This window comes from Acanthochromis polyacanthus, chromosome 4 (genome assembly GCF_021347895.1).
Source record: "Acanthochromis polyacanthus isolate Apoly-LR-REF ecotype Palm Island chromosome 4, KAUST_Apoly_ChrSc, whole genome shotgun sequence".
NCBI lineage: Eukaryota > Metazoa > Chordata > Actinopteri > Pomacentridae > Acanthochromis > Acanthochromis polyacanthus.
The window spans coordinates 10326739-10342246 of record NC_067116.1 but is presented as its reverse complement, the minus strand read 5'-3'; the positions used below and the strand labels follow the sequence as shown (position 1 = coordinate 10342246).

The 15508-nt window shown below is 41.1% G+C and overlaps 1 protein-coding gene across 1 annotated transcript in view; it reads left to right on the top strand.

Moving 5' to 3' along the window:
• The window catches only part of trappc8 (trafficking protein particle complex subunit 8), a 53538-nt gene that overhangs the window by 35449 nt on the left and 2581 nt on the right, over nt 1-15508 (top strand). The window contains 11 exon segments of the mRNA XM_022213646.2: nt 601-706; nt 945-1102; nt 2669-3102; nt 4467-4623; nt 4743-4839; nt 5730-5798; nt 5897-5955; nt 8459-8665; nt 10863-10964; nt 11985-12124; nt 13237-13326. Coding sequence (XP_022069338.2) covers nt 601-706; nt 945-1102; nt 2669-3102; nt 4467-4623; nt 4743-4839; nt 5730-5798; nt 5897-5955; nt 8459-8665; nt 10863-10964; nt 11985-12124; nt 13237-13326 — 1619 coding nt within the window.

The following is a 15508-nucleotide window of genomic DNA, read 5'->3' as shown; positions in this document are numbered from 1 at the left end:
CATGTGTGTGATAGAATGAAGAGTGTTTAGTTTATGTGCCTGACTTCCAGATTTGTTAGTACTGGTGGAGTAGGGCTCATCATCTTTATGAAGTCTCTAACTTCTAGAAAAACATGCTTGAAGCTTCTTATCAGTTGCTAACTAACCCTTCAGTTTGGATAACCTCTTATGCTGTTCCATAAAACTGGGCATGTCTAAAAATCTTTGACTTTACAGAGTAAAGATATGCCAGATTTCCCCATGCACACAGGAAAGTAGGTTACTCAGTCCAATCATCATTTATGGGAAATTGCACATTTCTGCTGCATTTGCATGCAGCAGAAATGAATAAATGATGGCAGTAATCATAGCTGAGCTTCCTTATTTTGCTTGTTTTGCTTGTAGTGGAACAATGTCATGCCTGTGAAGCCCTGCTGTGTTGTCACAACACTGGCTTGGATAAATAAGTCCCCTGTTTGCAATGGCAATAAAAATGTACGAAGAGCAGTAACATTGTTGAAAATGTTCAAAAGTATTTAAATCTCCACCAAAAAGTAATAGCTACTTTGACTCATGAAATACTTCAGGATGTGCTGTTAATAGTCAATCCTTTCATCTTAGGCACGACTCAGGCTGCTGCCACACAGAACTGGTCAGCTGAACATTGTGGGTGTTGTGTACAACCTGGCTGCAGCCTCCATTGGTGATACGGCTCTTAGCACTGAAGGTAATTCGATACAGATATTTTTAGCTCGTATTTGCTTCCATTACTGTTGTCTGCTCTCGTGTCAGGTTCACATACAGATTTACGTGCTGTTGACTTTTATTTTTCACTGAATTGTAGTGCATTGTCTGCATCTTTTAGGAATAACAATTATAAAGCAAAATATACATATACCAGTAACATTAAAGATATTTTATGTTGTACTGCCTGAGACACGGTGTGGATTTCTTTCTATCTATAGGTCATCAGACATTGGATTTGATGGTGGTTCGCGGCAGACAAAATCTGAAGATCTTGGGCCCACGACTTAACCTGACCAAAGAAGACAAGATGTTGATTCGGCATGGTCCAGATCGACGTCTGGATCCCATCATAACACCACCTATGCCCCTGATGGAGGTAGCACTGACTCTACAGAAACCTGTCCTATGTCCACTACTAACACAGTATGGCAAAGCTAAATCTAATACAGTTTAATGATGAATTAATAAGTAAATAAATGAAATACAGTCCCTCCAGGATTTCGCGGGCGTTTTTTGTGATTGTTGCGGCTGAAAATGCCTGAATTCGCGGCAGCTTTTCTAAAAAATTGCGATAAAAGTTGCAATGTTGTAAGCTTATTTGTTGTGATAAAATTGCGGGAGACAGTGACAATTGCTAAAAAGCTGCATTTTTTCCCAGCTTGTAGAACATGTTTCAATGCTGTAATTGACAATATTTATTCTGAAATTAATTATTTAACGTTCCAACCCATTTCCACAAAAGCTGGCGCACCATGGTGGGAAATTAGCAGCAGCCAGATACTGGTTTAATATGACGTGACCTAACTATGCAGGAGGCGGCAGGAATTGATGGGACTCAGAAACACCCCCACAATTTAATCAGTTGTTCCTTGTGTCATTTTCGATACGTCCACAGTGGTAGATTTGTTGGCGGATCACAATCACGTCAGCAGGCCGCTAAGGTAGCGTTCACTTGTTGCCATGGTTACCGTGCCGCTATCAGACACTGTGCCGCTACCTCAATGGGAAATCCTTAACAAATCCGTTGATCCAAACTTTAAGCTGTACCACAGCCGAAGTCTAATCATTTGGTCCTTGTGGCATTTCTGACTGACCCTGAAAACTTCATTTAAATCCCTGAGTCTGTTTTTGAGTGATGTTGGTAACAGAGGAAGGATTCACACACACTGATCGTCACATGACTCCGCCGTGTTCTTTGGTGGAATAATTAATCTAATTTACCTTCATTCTTTCAGTGCTCTAACGGATCTGGATGCAACAGCTTCCATCATGGTGATTTGTCTGGTCTGTTGTCCGCTCATTTCAGCCATTCTAATATGTTTCATGTTCATAAAAAGTGTGTATCCATCGATTTTTTTTTTTTTTTGTATTCCACCACAATATTGCACGGTTATAAAACAGTTTAGCTCCGCTTTGGTGAAGAACATCAATGAATTAATTGTTTATCACGGTCTTCAGCAGTAGTTTTTGTTGTTGAATGAGAGACATTAGTATCACACACGTCTGCATCTTCAAACCATAAATAAGGAAGTGAATTCGGTGACGTACGAGCATTACGTTTGCGCTGGGAGCTGCTATGATTGGTTGAACTCACGGGAGGCGGGCCAAAATTGCGGGAAAGTTGCGGTGATTGGATAAAATTGCAAGGCCGCGCAAAATTCGCGGCGATTGGTTGATTTCGCCCGATCGCAACATTGCGAATTCCTGGAGGGACTGGAAATAAACACTACACTAAGGCAAGTCTAAATGAGTCTCTATTGAGCTTGTTTTATAAGGTGTCAACAGTGACCACAAGTCCAGTGAGAGAGTTCAGTTTAGGAGCAAATACTTCAAAGTATTTGCAAGTGTCTGCATAATGCACAGCTCATGTTTATGCTACCTGTCTGTCTGTCTGTCTGTCTGTCTGTCTGTCTCTCTCTCTCTTTCTCTCTGTCTGATTCAGGTCTTCTTCCTGCAGTTTCCCACTGCTCTGCTGTGTGGTGAGATCAGAAAGGCCTATGTTGAATTCTGCAATGTCAGTGGCGTTGCTTTGTGTGGGCTGCGAGTGGCATCAACACACCCAGATTTCTTCACCTTTGGCAGCCAGGCCACAACACCCCTCACACCCATCAGCCCGAACTCTGCTGAAAACTGCTCTGCCTATAAAACCTTAGCCACAGCCCTCCAGCCAGGCTCAGTAGCATCTGAGGTGTTGGTTTCAGCAGATGATTTCAGCCAGCCATCCGGTGTAATAGAAATCCCAATTGACGGCAGTACACTGCAATCAGGGGAGTCCACTCAGTTGCCCCTTTGGCTCAGAGGACCAGATCAAGAGGGAGTCCATGAAATTAACTTCCTGTTCTACTATGAGAGTACAGAGAAGGGACTCAAAATCAGGTAAACGTTTAAAGTATACTGAAGGTAGGTGAACTGATCTGAAGGCATGCATCACGTAATTGCAAGTGTAAACTAGAAAAGCACTCCGAGATTGCAGACCTCCGCCAAGGATAGAGAGGAAAACAGGAAACCCATGCAGTAAAGGATCATGAGCTGGAATCGAACCTGCGTCTCTGACACAGTTCTGTTTACGGATCACCTTCTTAACCAGCTGAGCTATCAGGACACCTTGCTCCAACTTGTTGGACGACATACTAACCTATGATGTTTTTGTCATATTTTAGTCCACATACTACGACAGGGGTCGGCAGTTAGATGTGGCTTCGGGCCAAAATTTGTGTAAACAATCGAACAGCGGGCCAACCTGGGGGGGTGTGGGTGGGGGGGTGTTTCCGCGAGCCGCGCAGCTTCTACAGCTGATCGCTGCTGCTTGGGACACACGTCTCAATTCTGATCACAGATGTATTAAAAATGACTCCCGAGACACACACATGTTTTGCACACACTGTTGCTCAGTGAAATCTGGCTGGTACAACCGTGTCCGACCAGTAGCGCGAACGTGGAAATGCCCGACAGCAGCCGACCATGAGAGTTTCGTGTTGCGGTGACGGACTGGCTTGGCTCCGTGCCAGTGGAAACGCAAACTGGTTTTTAGCTCCTGGAGCCAGCGGGTGGAAACACGATATATGGGTACCATCGATTCTTCATTTTTAATAATCTCAAACATTGAAAAAAAATAAATAAAATTTTCAAAATCATCTGGCGGGCCAGATATTATTCCTGACGGGTCAGTTTTGGCCTGCGGGCCGCAAATTGCCAACCACTGTACTACAACATACTAAAAAATTCAAAGTAATCCAGGATCCTTTCCAGATTGCCACCAAAATTAAATCAGCTCTTCCTCTTACCATAGTCTACATCCCCTCAAAATTTCATGTGACTCTGCCTAGGCGTTTTTGAGTTATCTTGCTAACAGACGGACAGACGGACGGACACACAAACGCCAGGTGTCACATAACCTCCTTGGCGGAGGTAATAAGTGATCTAAGCATTAACATGATGAGAAATGCTTATCCAAACAGCTTCACTGCCCTGAGTCCCCAGCTATTCAAATGCAGTTTCTCAGTGAGTTTCCAGGAAAACAAGCTGTTAGCATTTGACATCCAGTAAGATTTCAATTGACAGCTGAAGTATTATATATAGTTATACAGTATAAATATACAGTATAATATTTACTTTATTAATATGGATTGGTTGCAAGCTGAGCTATGTTTAATGACTTGAGTGAGTGTAACTGCTGGTGCTTATAATACGTAGACCTTCTCCATGACCTCATATACTCTTTCTTCTCTCTTTATGCAAAGTCACAGGGTCTTGCGTCACACAGTGTTTATATGTGCCAGTCGGTCTTTGAGTGTGCAGGCATCGACCTGCCGCAGCAGTGTTCCTCCACATCACTGTCAGGATGACAAAGGAAGTGGTGGAACACTTGTGTTTGTTGATGTGGAGAATATCAATACGGTGAGATACACGGTTTTGCACATTTCTCTAACCCATGCTTAGAGAATGCAGCGTTTAACTTTAACTTTCATGTTATCGCTGCTCAAACTTTATTTGAATTCCCTCCTCTTGGCTCTTAGAGTGAAGGTGGCGTGCGTGAGTTCCACATTGTTCAAGTTTCCAGCAGCAGTCAACATTGGCGCCTTCATAAGTACATCAACCCGGACAAGGACAAAGGTGTGTCTGGCATAATGGGTCATCTACGCTTCATTTCTTTCATGGTTTATTTCAATTTCCAAATATTCTCTATTGTGTACAGCAGCTCTATGTACCATCTTGAGTTATGAACACAGTTGTTGTCTTTATTTTAACAAAACCTATCAAAATACGGAGTGACTTTTCTATCTTTAATCAAGAGATTGCTGTCCAGAGAGAGAGAGAGAGAGAGAGAGACAGAGAATTATGTTCCTAAATGGAAAGATCACACTACAGATTAAAGATAGGAAGGTAACTCCATATTGCATTTCCCAAGGAATATCAGAAGCAAACAGGTGTTTCCAGTATCCTGATGTCTGTGCACAACATACAAAAAAAGATACAAGGAGCCAGTAATAAAAGCATAGAATGCCTAGTTGTCAAAACTCCCGTAGCATGTTTTTAAAAAAATAATGGTACATAGTAATGTGTCTGCTTTAGCTTTTGAAAACTGAATAAAAATTTTGACAAGAATGTAATGCCAAAATAGTCGGAATGTATGTAAGCTTTACCCAACAAGCAAGATGGGGAAGTGGATTGTTCACTAGTTGGTTTAATCCCCATCCTTTCATGACTTTCCTGCGAAAGGACCACAATGAATTTCATAATGCATTTGTATTATTTCAACCCCACTGATAATTAAACACGAGCTATCTGTTAACTTTGAGGCACACCTCTTGGTCTTTGTCAGTGGAACTGGCTCTCATGTTGTTATTCAACTTTGGTGATGTGGTAAAAAGTGGAAACATTTGATCTTTCTAACGCACTGAAAAACATATCTAAACAGATTCTACACGTGATTGTGGACAACACACACCTGTTTGATGTTTTTATCAACCAAAACTTGTCTCTGTCTTCCCTTTCGCTTCCAGACTGTAAACTCGGCAGCAGAGAGAGAGCCAAGCTGTGTTTTAGAGCCACACGATGCAAACCTCACCAAGGTACTTAATACAGAAAAAACTAAACATATCACTTGGCTTTGATTAGGTTTACAATTGTGAACGAGCACTGATTTGACCGTTTCATCTGTTGTTTTTAGCTACCTTGGATGCTGTCGAGAAATACACCTTTGCAGACCTAAATCTTGGAAATGAACGGGTATTTAAAAAGCACACATTAGTATTTGAATAAGAAGAGTTGCAAGCAGTGCGCAGGATATCTACATTTTCATTTTACTGCCTTGTGATTTTTGAAATTTGTCTTCAGATCCTTTGGAGCACAGTCATAAGATGTACCCTGGATTTCACTCTATGTTGATAATTACACACGTGGACAAAATTGTTGGTACCCCTCAGTTAAAGAAGGAAAAACCCACAATTCTCACTGAAATCACTTGAAACTCACAAAAGTAACAATAAATAAAAATTTATTGAAAATTAAATAATCAAAATCAGCCATCACTTTTGAATTGTTGATTAACATAATTATTTAAAAAAACAAACTAATGAAATAGGGCTGGACAAAAATGATGGTACCCATAACTTAATATTTTGTTGCACAACCTTTTGAGGCAATCACTGCAATTGAACGATTTCTGTATTTGTCAATGAGCGTTCTGCAGCTGTCAACAGGTATTTTGGCCCACTCCTCATGAGCAAACAGCTCCAGTTGTCTCAGGTTTGATGGGTGTCTTCTCCAAATGGCATGTTTCAGCTCCTTCCACATATGTTCAATGGGATTGAGATCTGGGCTCATAGAAGGCCACTTTAGAATAGTCCAACGCTTTTCTCTCAGCCATTCTTGGGTGTTTTTGGCTGTGTGTTTTGGATGGTTGTCCTGTTGGAAGACCCATGACCTGCGACTGAGACCAAGCTTTCTGACACTAGGCAGCACATTTCTCTCCAGAATGCCTTGATAGTCTTCAGATTTCATCGTACCTTGCACACTTTCAAGACACCCTGTGCCAGATGCAGCAAAGCAGCCCCAAAACATTACTGAGCCTCCTCCATGTTTCACCGTAGGGACAGTGTTCTTTTCTTCGTATGCTTGGTTTTTGAGTCTATGAACATAGAGTTGATGTGCCTTACCAAAAAGCTCCAGTTTGGTCTCATCTGTCCAAAGGACATTCTCCCAGAAGCTTTGTGGCTTGTCAACATGCATTTTTGCAAATTCCAGTCTGGCTTTTTTATGAGTTTTTTTCAGCAGTGGTGTCCTCCTTGGTCGTCTCCCATGAAGTCCGCTTTGGCTCAAACAACGACGAATGGTGCGATCTGACACTGATGTACCTTGGCCTTGGAGTTCACCTTTAATTTCTTTGGAGGTTGCTCTGGGCTCTTTGGATACAATTCCAACGATCCGTCTCTTCAATTTGTCATCAATTTTCCTCTTGCGGCCACGTCCAGGGAGGTTGGCTACTGTCCCGTGGGTCTTGAACTTCTGAATAATATGAGCCACTGTTGTCACAGGAACTTCAAGCTGTTTAGAGATGGTCTTATAGCCTTTACCTTTAAGATGTTTGTCTATAATTTTTTTTCGGATGTCCTGGGACAATTCTCTCCTTCGCTTTCTGTTGTCCATGTTCAGTGTGGTACACACCTTTTCACCAAACAGCAGGGTGACTACTTGTCTCCCTTTAAATAGGCAGACTGACTGATTATGAGTTTGGAAACACCTGTGATGTCAATTAAATGACACACCTGAGTTAATCATGTCACTCTGGTCAAGTAGTTTTCAATCTTTTATAGAGGTACCATCATTTTTGTCCAGGCCTGTTTCATTAGTTTGTTTTTTTAAATAATTATGTTAATCAACAATTCAAAAGTAATGGCTGTTTTTGATTATTTAATTTTCAATAAATTTTTATTTATTATTACTTTTGTGAGTTTCAAGTGATTTCAGTGAGAATTGTGGGTTTTTCCTTCTTTAACTGAGGGGTACCAACAATTTTGTCCACGTGTGTATAAGCTTGAAGACCCAAAGAACAGTTGACTGTAAACACATTAACCAGATATTGAATAGCATTAGCATTCGTTCTGTCCTCATGTCAACCCAGTGACTCTATGCCTTATATTGACAGTCTTTTTGAAGAAGAATAGTATAGGTCTTTATTGTCACTGTTACAGAAAGCAATGAAAATCAGTTTAGCCCTCTCCATATCACAGCATTACAATATGAACACACACTAAAAATATATACCACCAAAATATAAGAGCAAAGTATACAGTGTGGAAACGATTTATGGTTCGAGACCTGCTCTTCATCTAATTATTGCACATGGTATGAATCACACTTAAACATGAATAATGCACTTGTAGACATGTGATATTGTCATTCAAGGGGGAAGGAGCAGACATTTAACAGCTTGGGGATAAAAACTGTTTTTGCATCTGTTGGTTGTGGCTCAGACTGCCTCTTTTACTTCTGTGTTTTCCAAATTCTAAGGAGTTTGCTTTTTAGCTGTTAAAAATGTTTACCAGATACTCTCAATACCAGATACAGACCACCACAGGAATGTGGGTGTCGGGGGTCTGGATCCTTCAGCATGTGTCAAATGACTCTCCCTCCCTCTATGGCACTCCACTTGACCAGGGGGAGAGAAATGGCGTATTTATGGGAACATGGACTTTTGCCTTCCACTGACCTTGCTGCCGTTTCTGTTTAGATTATCAGTTCGTCTACACCCTGTGGGGATTTCTTCTTCCGCTGCTGTCAGATCTCTAACTCTCAGCAAGCGGATGGAGCATCATCTAGGACGTCATCCATTGGCAAGAGTCAGGCCTCTTTACCCACTGAGGATAGAGGCTCTGACATTACCAATATTGTCAAGAAGTGTAATGACCTGGACCTGAACATAATCATCATCTGGAAGGTACACATAACACACTCATGCTTTGGAAGGCAGAAAAGTCAGAAAGAGCTTGACTTTGACTCAGATCTTGACATAGAGACAGTGGTGTGAACCAAAGACAAGACACAGTTGTTAAATATAGCTAATGACCAAATAAAAAATAATCGAAGTTCAACAGAGGAGTGCAAAGTACAGCGTAGTTCTCAGTGATTCATGATGCTTTCGTTCAAACTGAAAAAAACAAATTTTTGTTCTGACTTAAGTTATTCACCAGCTCTAGTATATATTACGGTGAATATTTTTCTGCCCTTATGAGCTTATGGCAGTCCCTGTCCTCATATTCTGCTTGGTTATGGAACAGCATCACCTAATTGATGCCAAGACATTTGTAATAATTTTCAGTTGATCATAAGCATACACATGCTTATGATCTGTGAGAAATACACTGCTCAAAAAAATTAAAGGAACACCTTTTAATCTAAGTATTGCATCAAATCAGTGAAACATTGGGATACTGATCTGGTCAAGTAAGTAACTGAGGGGCTTTTTAGTCAGTTTCAGCTGCTTTGGTGTTCATAAAATTAACAACAGATGCACTAGAGGGGTAACAATGAGACAACCACCAAAACAAGAATGAGTTTACAGGTGAAGGCCACTGACATTTTTTTCCTTCCTAATGTTTTCTGACTGTTTTTCACTAGTTTTGCATTTGACTAGGGTCAGAGTCACTTCTGGTAGCATGAGGCGATACCTGGACCCTACAGAGGTTGCACAGAGAGTCCAACTCCTCCAGGATGGCACATCAGTGTGTGCCATTGCCAGAAGGTTTGCTGTGTCTCCCAGCACATTCTCAACAACATGGAGGAGATTCCAGGAGACAGGCAGTTGGTCTAATAGAGCTGGACAGGACCGTAGAAGGTCCTCAACCCATCAGCAGGACAGGTATCTGCTCCTTTGGGCAAGGAGGAACAGGATGAGCACTGCAATAGCTCTACAAAATGACCTCCAGCAGACCACTGGTGTGAATGTCTCTGATCAAACAATCAGAAAGAGATGTAATGAGAGTGGTCTGAGGGCCCAGCGTCCTCTAGTGGGCCCTGTGCTCGCTGATCTGCACCGTGGAGCTCGGTTGACTTTTGCCATAGAACACAGGAATTGGCAGGTCCACCACTGGTGCCCTGTGCTTTTCACAGATCAGAGCAGGTTCACCCTGAGCACATGTGACAGACATGAAAGGGTCTGGAGAAGCCGTGGAGAACGTTATGCTGCCTGTAACATTGTTCAGCATGACTGGTTTGGTGGTGGGTCAGTGATGGTGTGGGGAGGCATATCCATAGAGGGACGCACAGACCTCTACAGGCTGGACAATGGCACTCTGACTGCCATTAGATATCAGGATGAAGTCCTTTGACCCATTGTCAGACTCTACATTGGTACAGTGGTTCTGGATTCCTTCTGGTGCACGACAATGCCCGGCCTTATGTGGTAGGAGAACTCATGCAGTTCCTGGAGGATGAAGGAACTGATACCATTAGCTGGCCCCCACGGCCGCCTGACCTGAATCCAATAGAACACCTTTGGAACACTATGTTTTGTTCCATCCGACACCATCAGGTTGCTCCTCAGACTGTCCAGGAGCTCAGCGATGCCCTGGTCCAGTTCTGGGAGGAGATACCCCAGGACACCATCTGTCATCTCACACGGAGCTTGTCCCGGCATCGTCAGTCATGCATACAAGCACATGGAGGCCATACAAACTACTGAATACCATTTTGAGTTGCTGCCAAGGAATTTCAGCAAGATGGACTAGCCTGCCACATCAGTTTTTCACTTTGATTTTGGGGTGTCTTGAATTTAGCCATCCTGGGGGGTTGATAATTTTCATTTCCATCAAACAATGTGGGACTTTTCATTCCTAACACATTATCCCGTCCATATCAATGAAAATATCCAGTTTTTTCCCCACATTGAAATGTGATGTGTTTTCAAAGTCTTCCTTTAATTTTTTGAGCAGTGTATATTAAAATCTTGCATTAATTTGAGAAAAAAGGCTTCCTTGAAAGTCCATCCACTCAATGTGTGGCTTTGTCCCCTGCGACTTACTTTTTCTCACATCGGTTAGATATGCAGTATTCCATTCACAGCTAAAAGTGTCATAACTTTAATTAAACTCTACAGTCAGTGCTTAAGTTTCCAGTTTGAATATGTGTCTGTACAGGCTTATGTGGTGGAGGACAACAAACAGCTGATCCTAGAGGGCCAGCTCCATGTTGCACTGCAGACCATTGGAAAAGAGGCCAGTTCTCTGACTCCCAAAGAGGTACAGCAAGCACACACACACTCACCGTCCTCTGTCAGTCAAAGAACATGCTGTAATGCTGAGATACCATGGTTTTATTAAATTGAAATCCAAAATGTAGACCAACATATGCATGCATTTCCCCAAAAACATAAGTAGAAAAATTTAAAGTAGTTCATCTTAAAAGATTCTGCTTCATGTGAAGAAAATGTCTTTCACTGCAGTCTATGATCAATTATCAAGTCATACTTTCAGCATTTACATAATCAGTTATATATTGACTGCAAATGAAGAGCACAAGAAATGGATTTGCTTTCATGTGCTTCTCTATGCCAAATTCTAAACTGATTATTTTCAAACACTTCAGTAAGCCTCTGCAACAGCAACAGCCACGGCCTTAGACATTATATTTTATGGTTGTCTGTATGTGTGTAAGTGTGAATGAATAGATTTTAGTGACCAGTGCGTGCTGTGACCTCACCAAACACATTTTGGGCATTAATTTGTGAACATGACACATTGTGGCAGTTTCTTGATTTTAGCAGAAATGTTATCCAGAATCAAGCATGAACTGATTAGAATTACATGGTTGTAGGTAATTAAAATGTCACAAGACACATTTTTAGTTATAAATCAACAATTCATTTGCAAATAGTGACAAAATGTAACATATATATTTATGATAAAATGATTAAGTGCTGCATTTTTCTATACAAGGGAGTAAAGAAACTGTTGGTTACTCTACCTTTTACTGGTAAACACATGAACTGACAGATTATTTGTTGCTGGCACAAACACTTTAGCACAACCCAAACTACAAAAGACATTAATCTTGTCATAACTAAAATTCCAAGACTCCATTCCTTCAAAGCATTACAATTATGGAATTAGAAGCTTATATGCAAAAACTGATGTAATGCTTCATATCTAAGTAAGATTTTAATTTTTTATTGTATTTGTTTAATATGTGAAGCCATAAAAAAGAAGGTGATGTGAAAGCAAGCGTTCTGTAACTTTATGTGTACATTTGTGTGTTTTCAGGAAGCTCAGGAGATGGTGCTGCTCAAGTTTAAATCAGAGCTGCCTCCACCAGTTGTTCTTCCCTGTGCAGAGCTTTCCCAACTCATTAAAACTAATCTTCACTACCCTGAAACCTACACACATCCATTTGTCCAGGACAGGTGAGACACCTGTCACAGATTTACTGGTTCTGGCCTCTCTGCAACAGTGTTTCACTGCACAGTAAATGTCTTGTTCACACTGCACATTGCTGGCAGCTTTATCGAAATGGATTTCGTATATGTTTATCTAAAAAGAGGTTTGCGTGTATCAAATTTTGTGCACCTCTTTCACACACAAACATCCTGTGGGTTACTCTGAAAGCACGAGCACAGTGGAAGAGGTGAAGATATGATAGCAAGACTTATGCACTAGAGGATGATGATTCTGTCTTTTGACTATTGTGCACTCTAGTTTTCAGTGATGCATCAGTTCCCACTGTTGTATGTGACCCGGGAGGATGTGTATGAACTGTAGGGTCTGTATGAGCTGCTGGGTGTCAAAGATAGACACAAGTTGATGCATCAGTCTCAGGTGTAATTAGAGTAGCAGGTAAATCTGGAACCATCTATTTTTTTCTCAGTTTTCTACAACATAGAATAGGGATGGGCACTGAGGGCCCTGACTATATGAGCCCAGGGGCGAAATGATTAAAACCAGAGGATCAATAAGCTCCAATGTTAACGGTTTTGCTATCAGTACTTTGGGAAGTAAGAACAACGTTGTAGTCCTCATTCTATGTCATCATTGGAGGACGTGTCTGATGTGTATGTGTCTATGATGCACTTTTGCTTTCCAAATCAAAAATGGTGTTTGTGTTCTGTCTGTTGGAGCTACAGGCTCTACTGGTGTGTGTACTGGCAGAGCAGCTGTGTGCAGCATACACATGATGAACATCTAAAAGTATGATTAAACTTCACTCCAGTTGATGCAGAAATTGAGGTGTTTGTTGCCACAAGAGTTGTTTGCATGTCAGAGCAGAAACGCATGCAATCTGTCGAAACGTTTAGTAACAGTTTCTGCTGAAAAACCAGCAAAGGAACTTTTTTCTGAAGAGTGCTCCAACGTAAATTATCTGTATGTGGCAGATATTGATGCCACATACAGATAATATTTCAAATATTTTCAGTGTCAGTGCTAAGTGGATCTTAGCAAACCGCTGTCAGTGTTTTTGGTTAAATGAAGTAAAGATAACCTCAGTAGTTGGTGAAGCTGATTTTCTTTCTGTCCTCAGTCTCTGTTTGGTGCCAGTTACTCTGACTCTGTCCAACTGCTCCTTGGCTCAAGTGGATGTCATCATTGACTTAAAACACAAAAGCAGCAGGTAAGTTATTGAATAGATGATGTGAATCCTTTCTAGTATGAAGCACTGTAAGAGACTGGGTCAAAAGCCTTTGGATACCAAAATTAATATCCGGATACCGCCTTAGCAAACGAATATTCGGATATTCGGGTCCAGCCCTCTGTGCTCAGTCGTCCATTTTGAGACATTCTTCCAAATCAAAAAAATTTAAGTCTCATTTACGAAAGTATTCAGACCTTCTTTTGCAGGTCAAACTGTGGTCAGATGCATTATGCTTTAATAATTCTTGAGATGTAACTTGACAGGGTGATTTGAATTTACCTGAGGCAAACTGAATGAGTTGGACTGTTTAGAAAGGCACACGCCTGTGCATACAAGATCCCACAGTCCTCACTGCATGTCAGGATAACCACCAAGCCACGATGTCTCCACTGAAATTGAAATTAAGCATAGATCATCACAAAGAGTGTAAGACCAGTGTCTGTGTGCAGACCTCTACTAATGCCAATTCCCCTAGGTCCACAAATATGGCGGCAATTGATGTTGAACTGTGCTTGAGCCTAGTAATCTAATAGTAGTTGATTTGGGAAAATCGGACTCATGGTTACAAGGCATGTGCTTAAATGCACCTCTGACTTCGCCTTCACTATAATTGTTATGCTAACTTACATACTGTTTGAATTTTACTGCTAGCTATATATGGAGTATGTTTAATGTCAGAGCCATACATCATAAGAGTAAACTATGAGTCAGTTTTCAATGTTAGTTTATACTTTGAGTCAGTGGTGTAGTGGTCCCTGGAGAAGTGGGTATACTCTTAATTTTCACCTTTTTTTTAATTAGTCCAGAAAAACGCCGTTTTAGAAACAGTGACATAGAAGACTACTCTATTCAATTTATTCAGTCATTTCTACTTGCCTACTGTTATAAAATTATCATGACTTGATTAGGAGCAGTTTGTAGTTATTACTGGTCACACAAGCAAACTGGATTAATGTAACATGTATTTATCATGAGGCAAACATGGTGTTTCAGTTACTTTTGAACATTTATTTAAATAAAATACTTCAAATATGAAGTTGACAGTGCATCCTTGTTCATATTTCATCATGAATAAAACCTCAATATTGTTTTAGGTCGAATCTTAAACTACCTGTCCCCATTCTTGTGTTCTTACTTACTTTAAAATCAACTACCAGCCTAGAGGTTTTCCCACATTATCCCAATCTAGCTAGCTTCAGACTTACGTTAGAATAACGTTAGCCTTTCAAAACGTTAGTCAGACTCGGCCCGACACTCAGTTTAACCCGTTGCGCTTCAGTTGCGCTTCAGTGTCCCGCCCGCGGTACACTTTGAGATCTGCATAAGCAATTTGCTAAATGTCTGAAACTGCAAACGCGATTATACAAACACTATACGCCGATGGAAAGCTTAGATTCTCAGGAATCCGCCGGTATAAACCACTTTCAGATGTGATTACCACAGCGGGTAATATAAACACATTTGTCCGACAAACAACGAATATCCATCCATCCGTTCTCTATACACGGCTTCAACGTACACAGCGCGACTCGCATTTCCGGGTTCATTATTACACACAGATGAAAATATTCCACAAAAAATGGCCATAATCCAACCTTGGACATCCAGACAACACAAGCCAGTAAACTATTTTGTCCAAAACATGTCTTGAAGATGGAACATGATCCACGAATAGGTCGTTTTCGAGGAAATGCACCTCGCGATGCGCGTCCAATATTCCCTGTATTTCTCGTCATATTTTTATTTACAAATAGAATATTAGCGATTTTTTTTGTACTGAAAATGGCTGGAATTGACTGCAGCTTTAACCACTGGCGACAAAATATCCTCTCCTTGAAATGTGCACTCATGTTGCCAGTAGTTTAAAACAATGATTCATTTGGAAACCACCTTAAAACTTACCTGAGAATGATATCGTCCATGAAAGTAGGTTCGCTCGATACGTGTCACTCACTTGAAAGGTGTTTATTCTGACTTTCTCGCATTTCCGCGCATCTTTCAAGCAGACCTGTCAATCAACTGGAGTGCCACAGAGGTGTTAGCAAAATTTTCCTCTGTATGACCCGCCCTACTCTGCCTCTGATTGGCTCATCCCTAAAGTTGACCAATCGAATCAGTGAAGGTAGCATGTACCAGCCAATTACAGGCAGAGGAGGGTTGT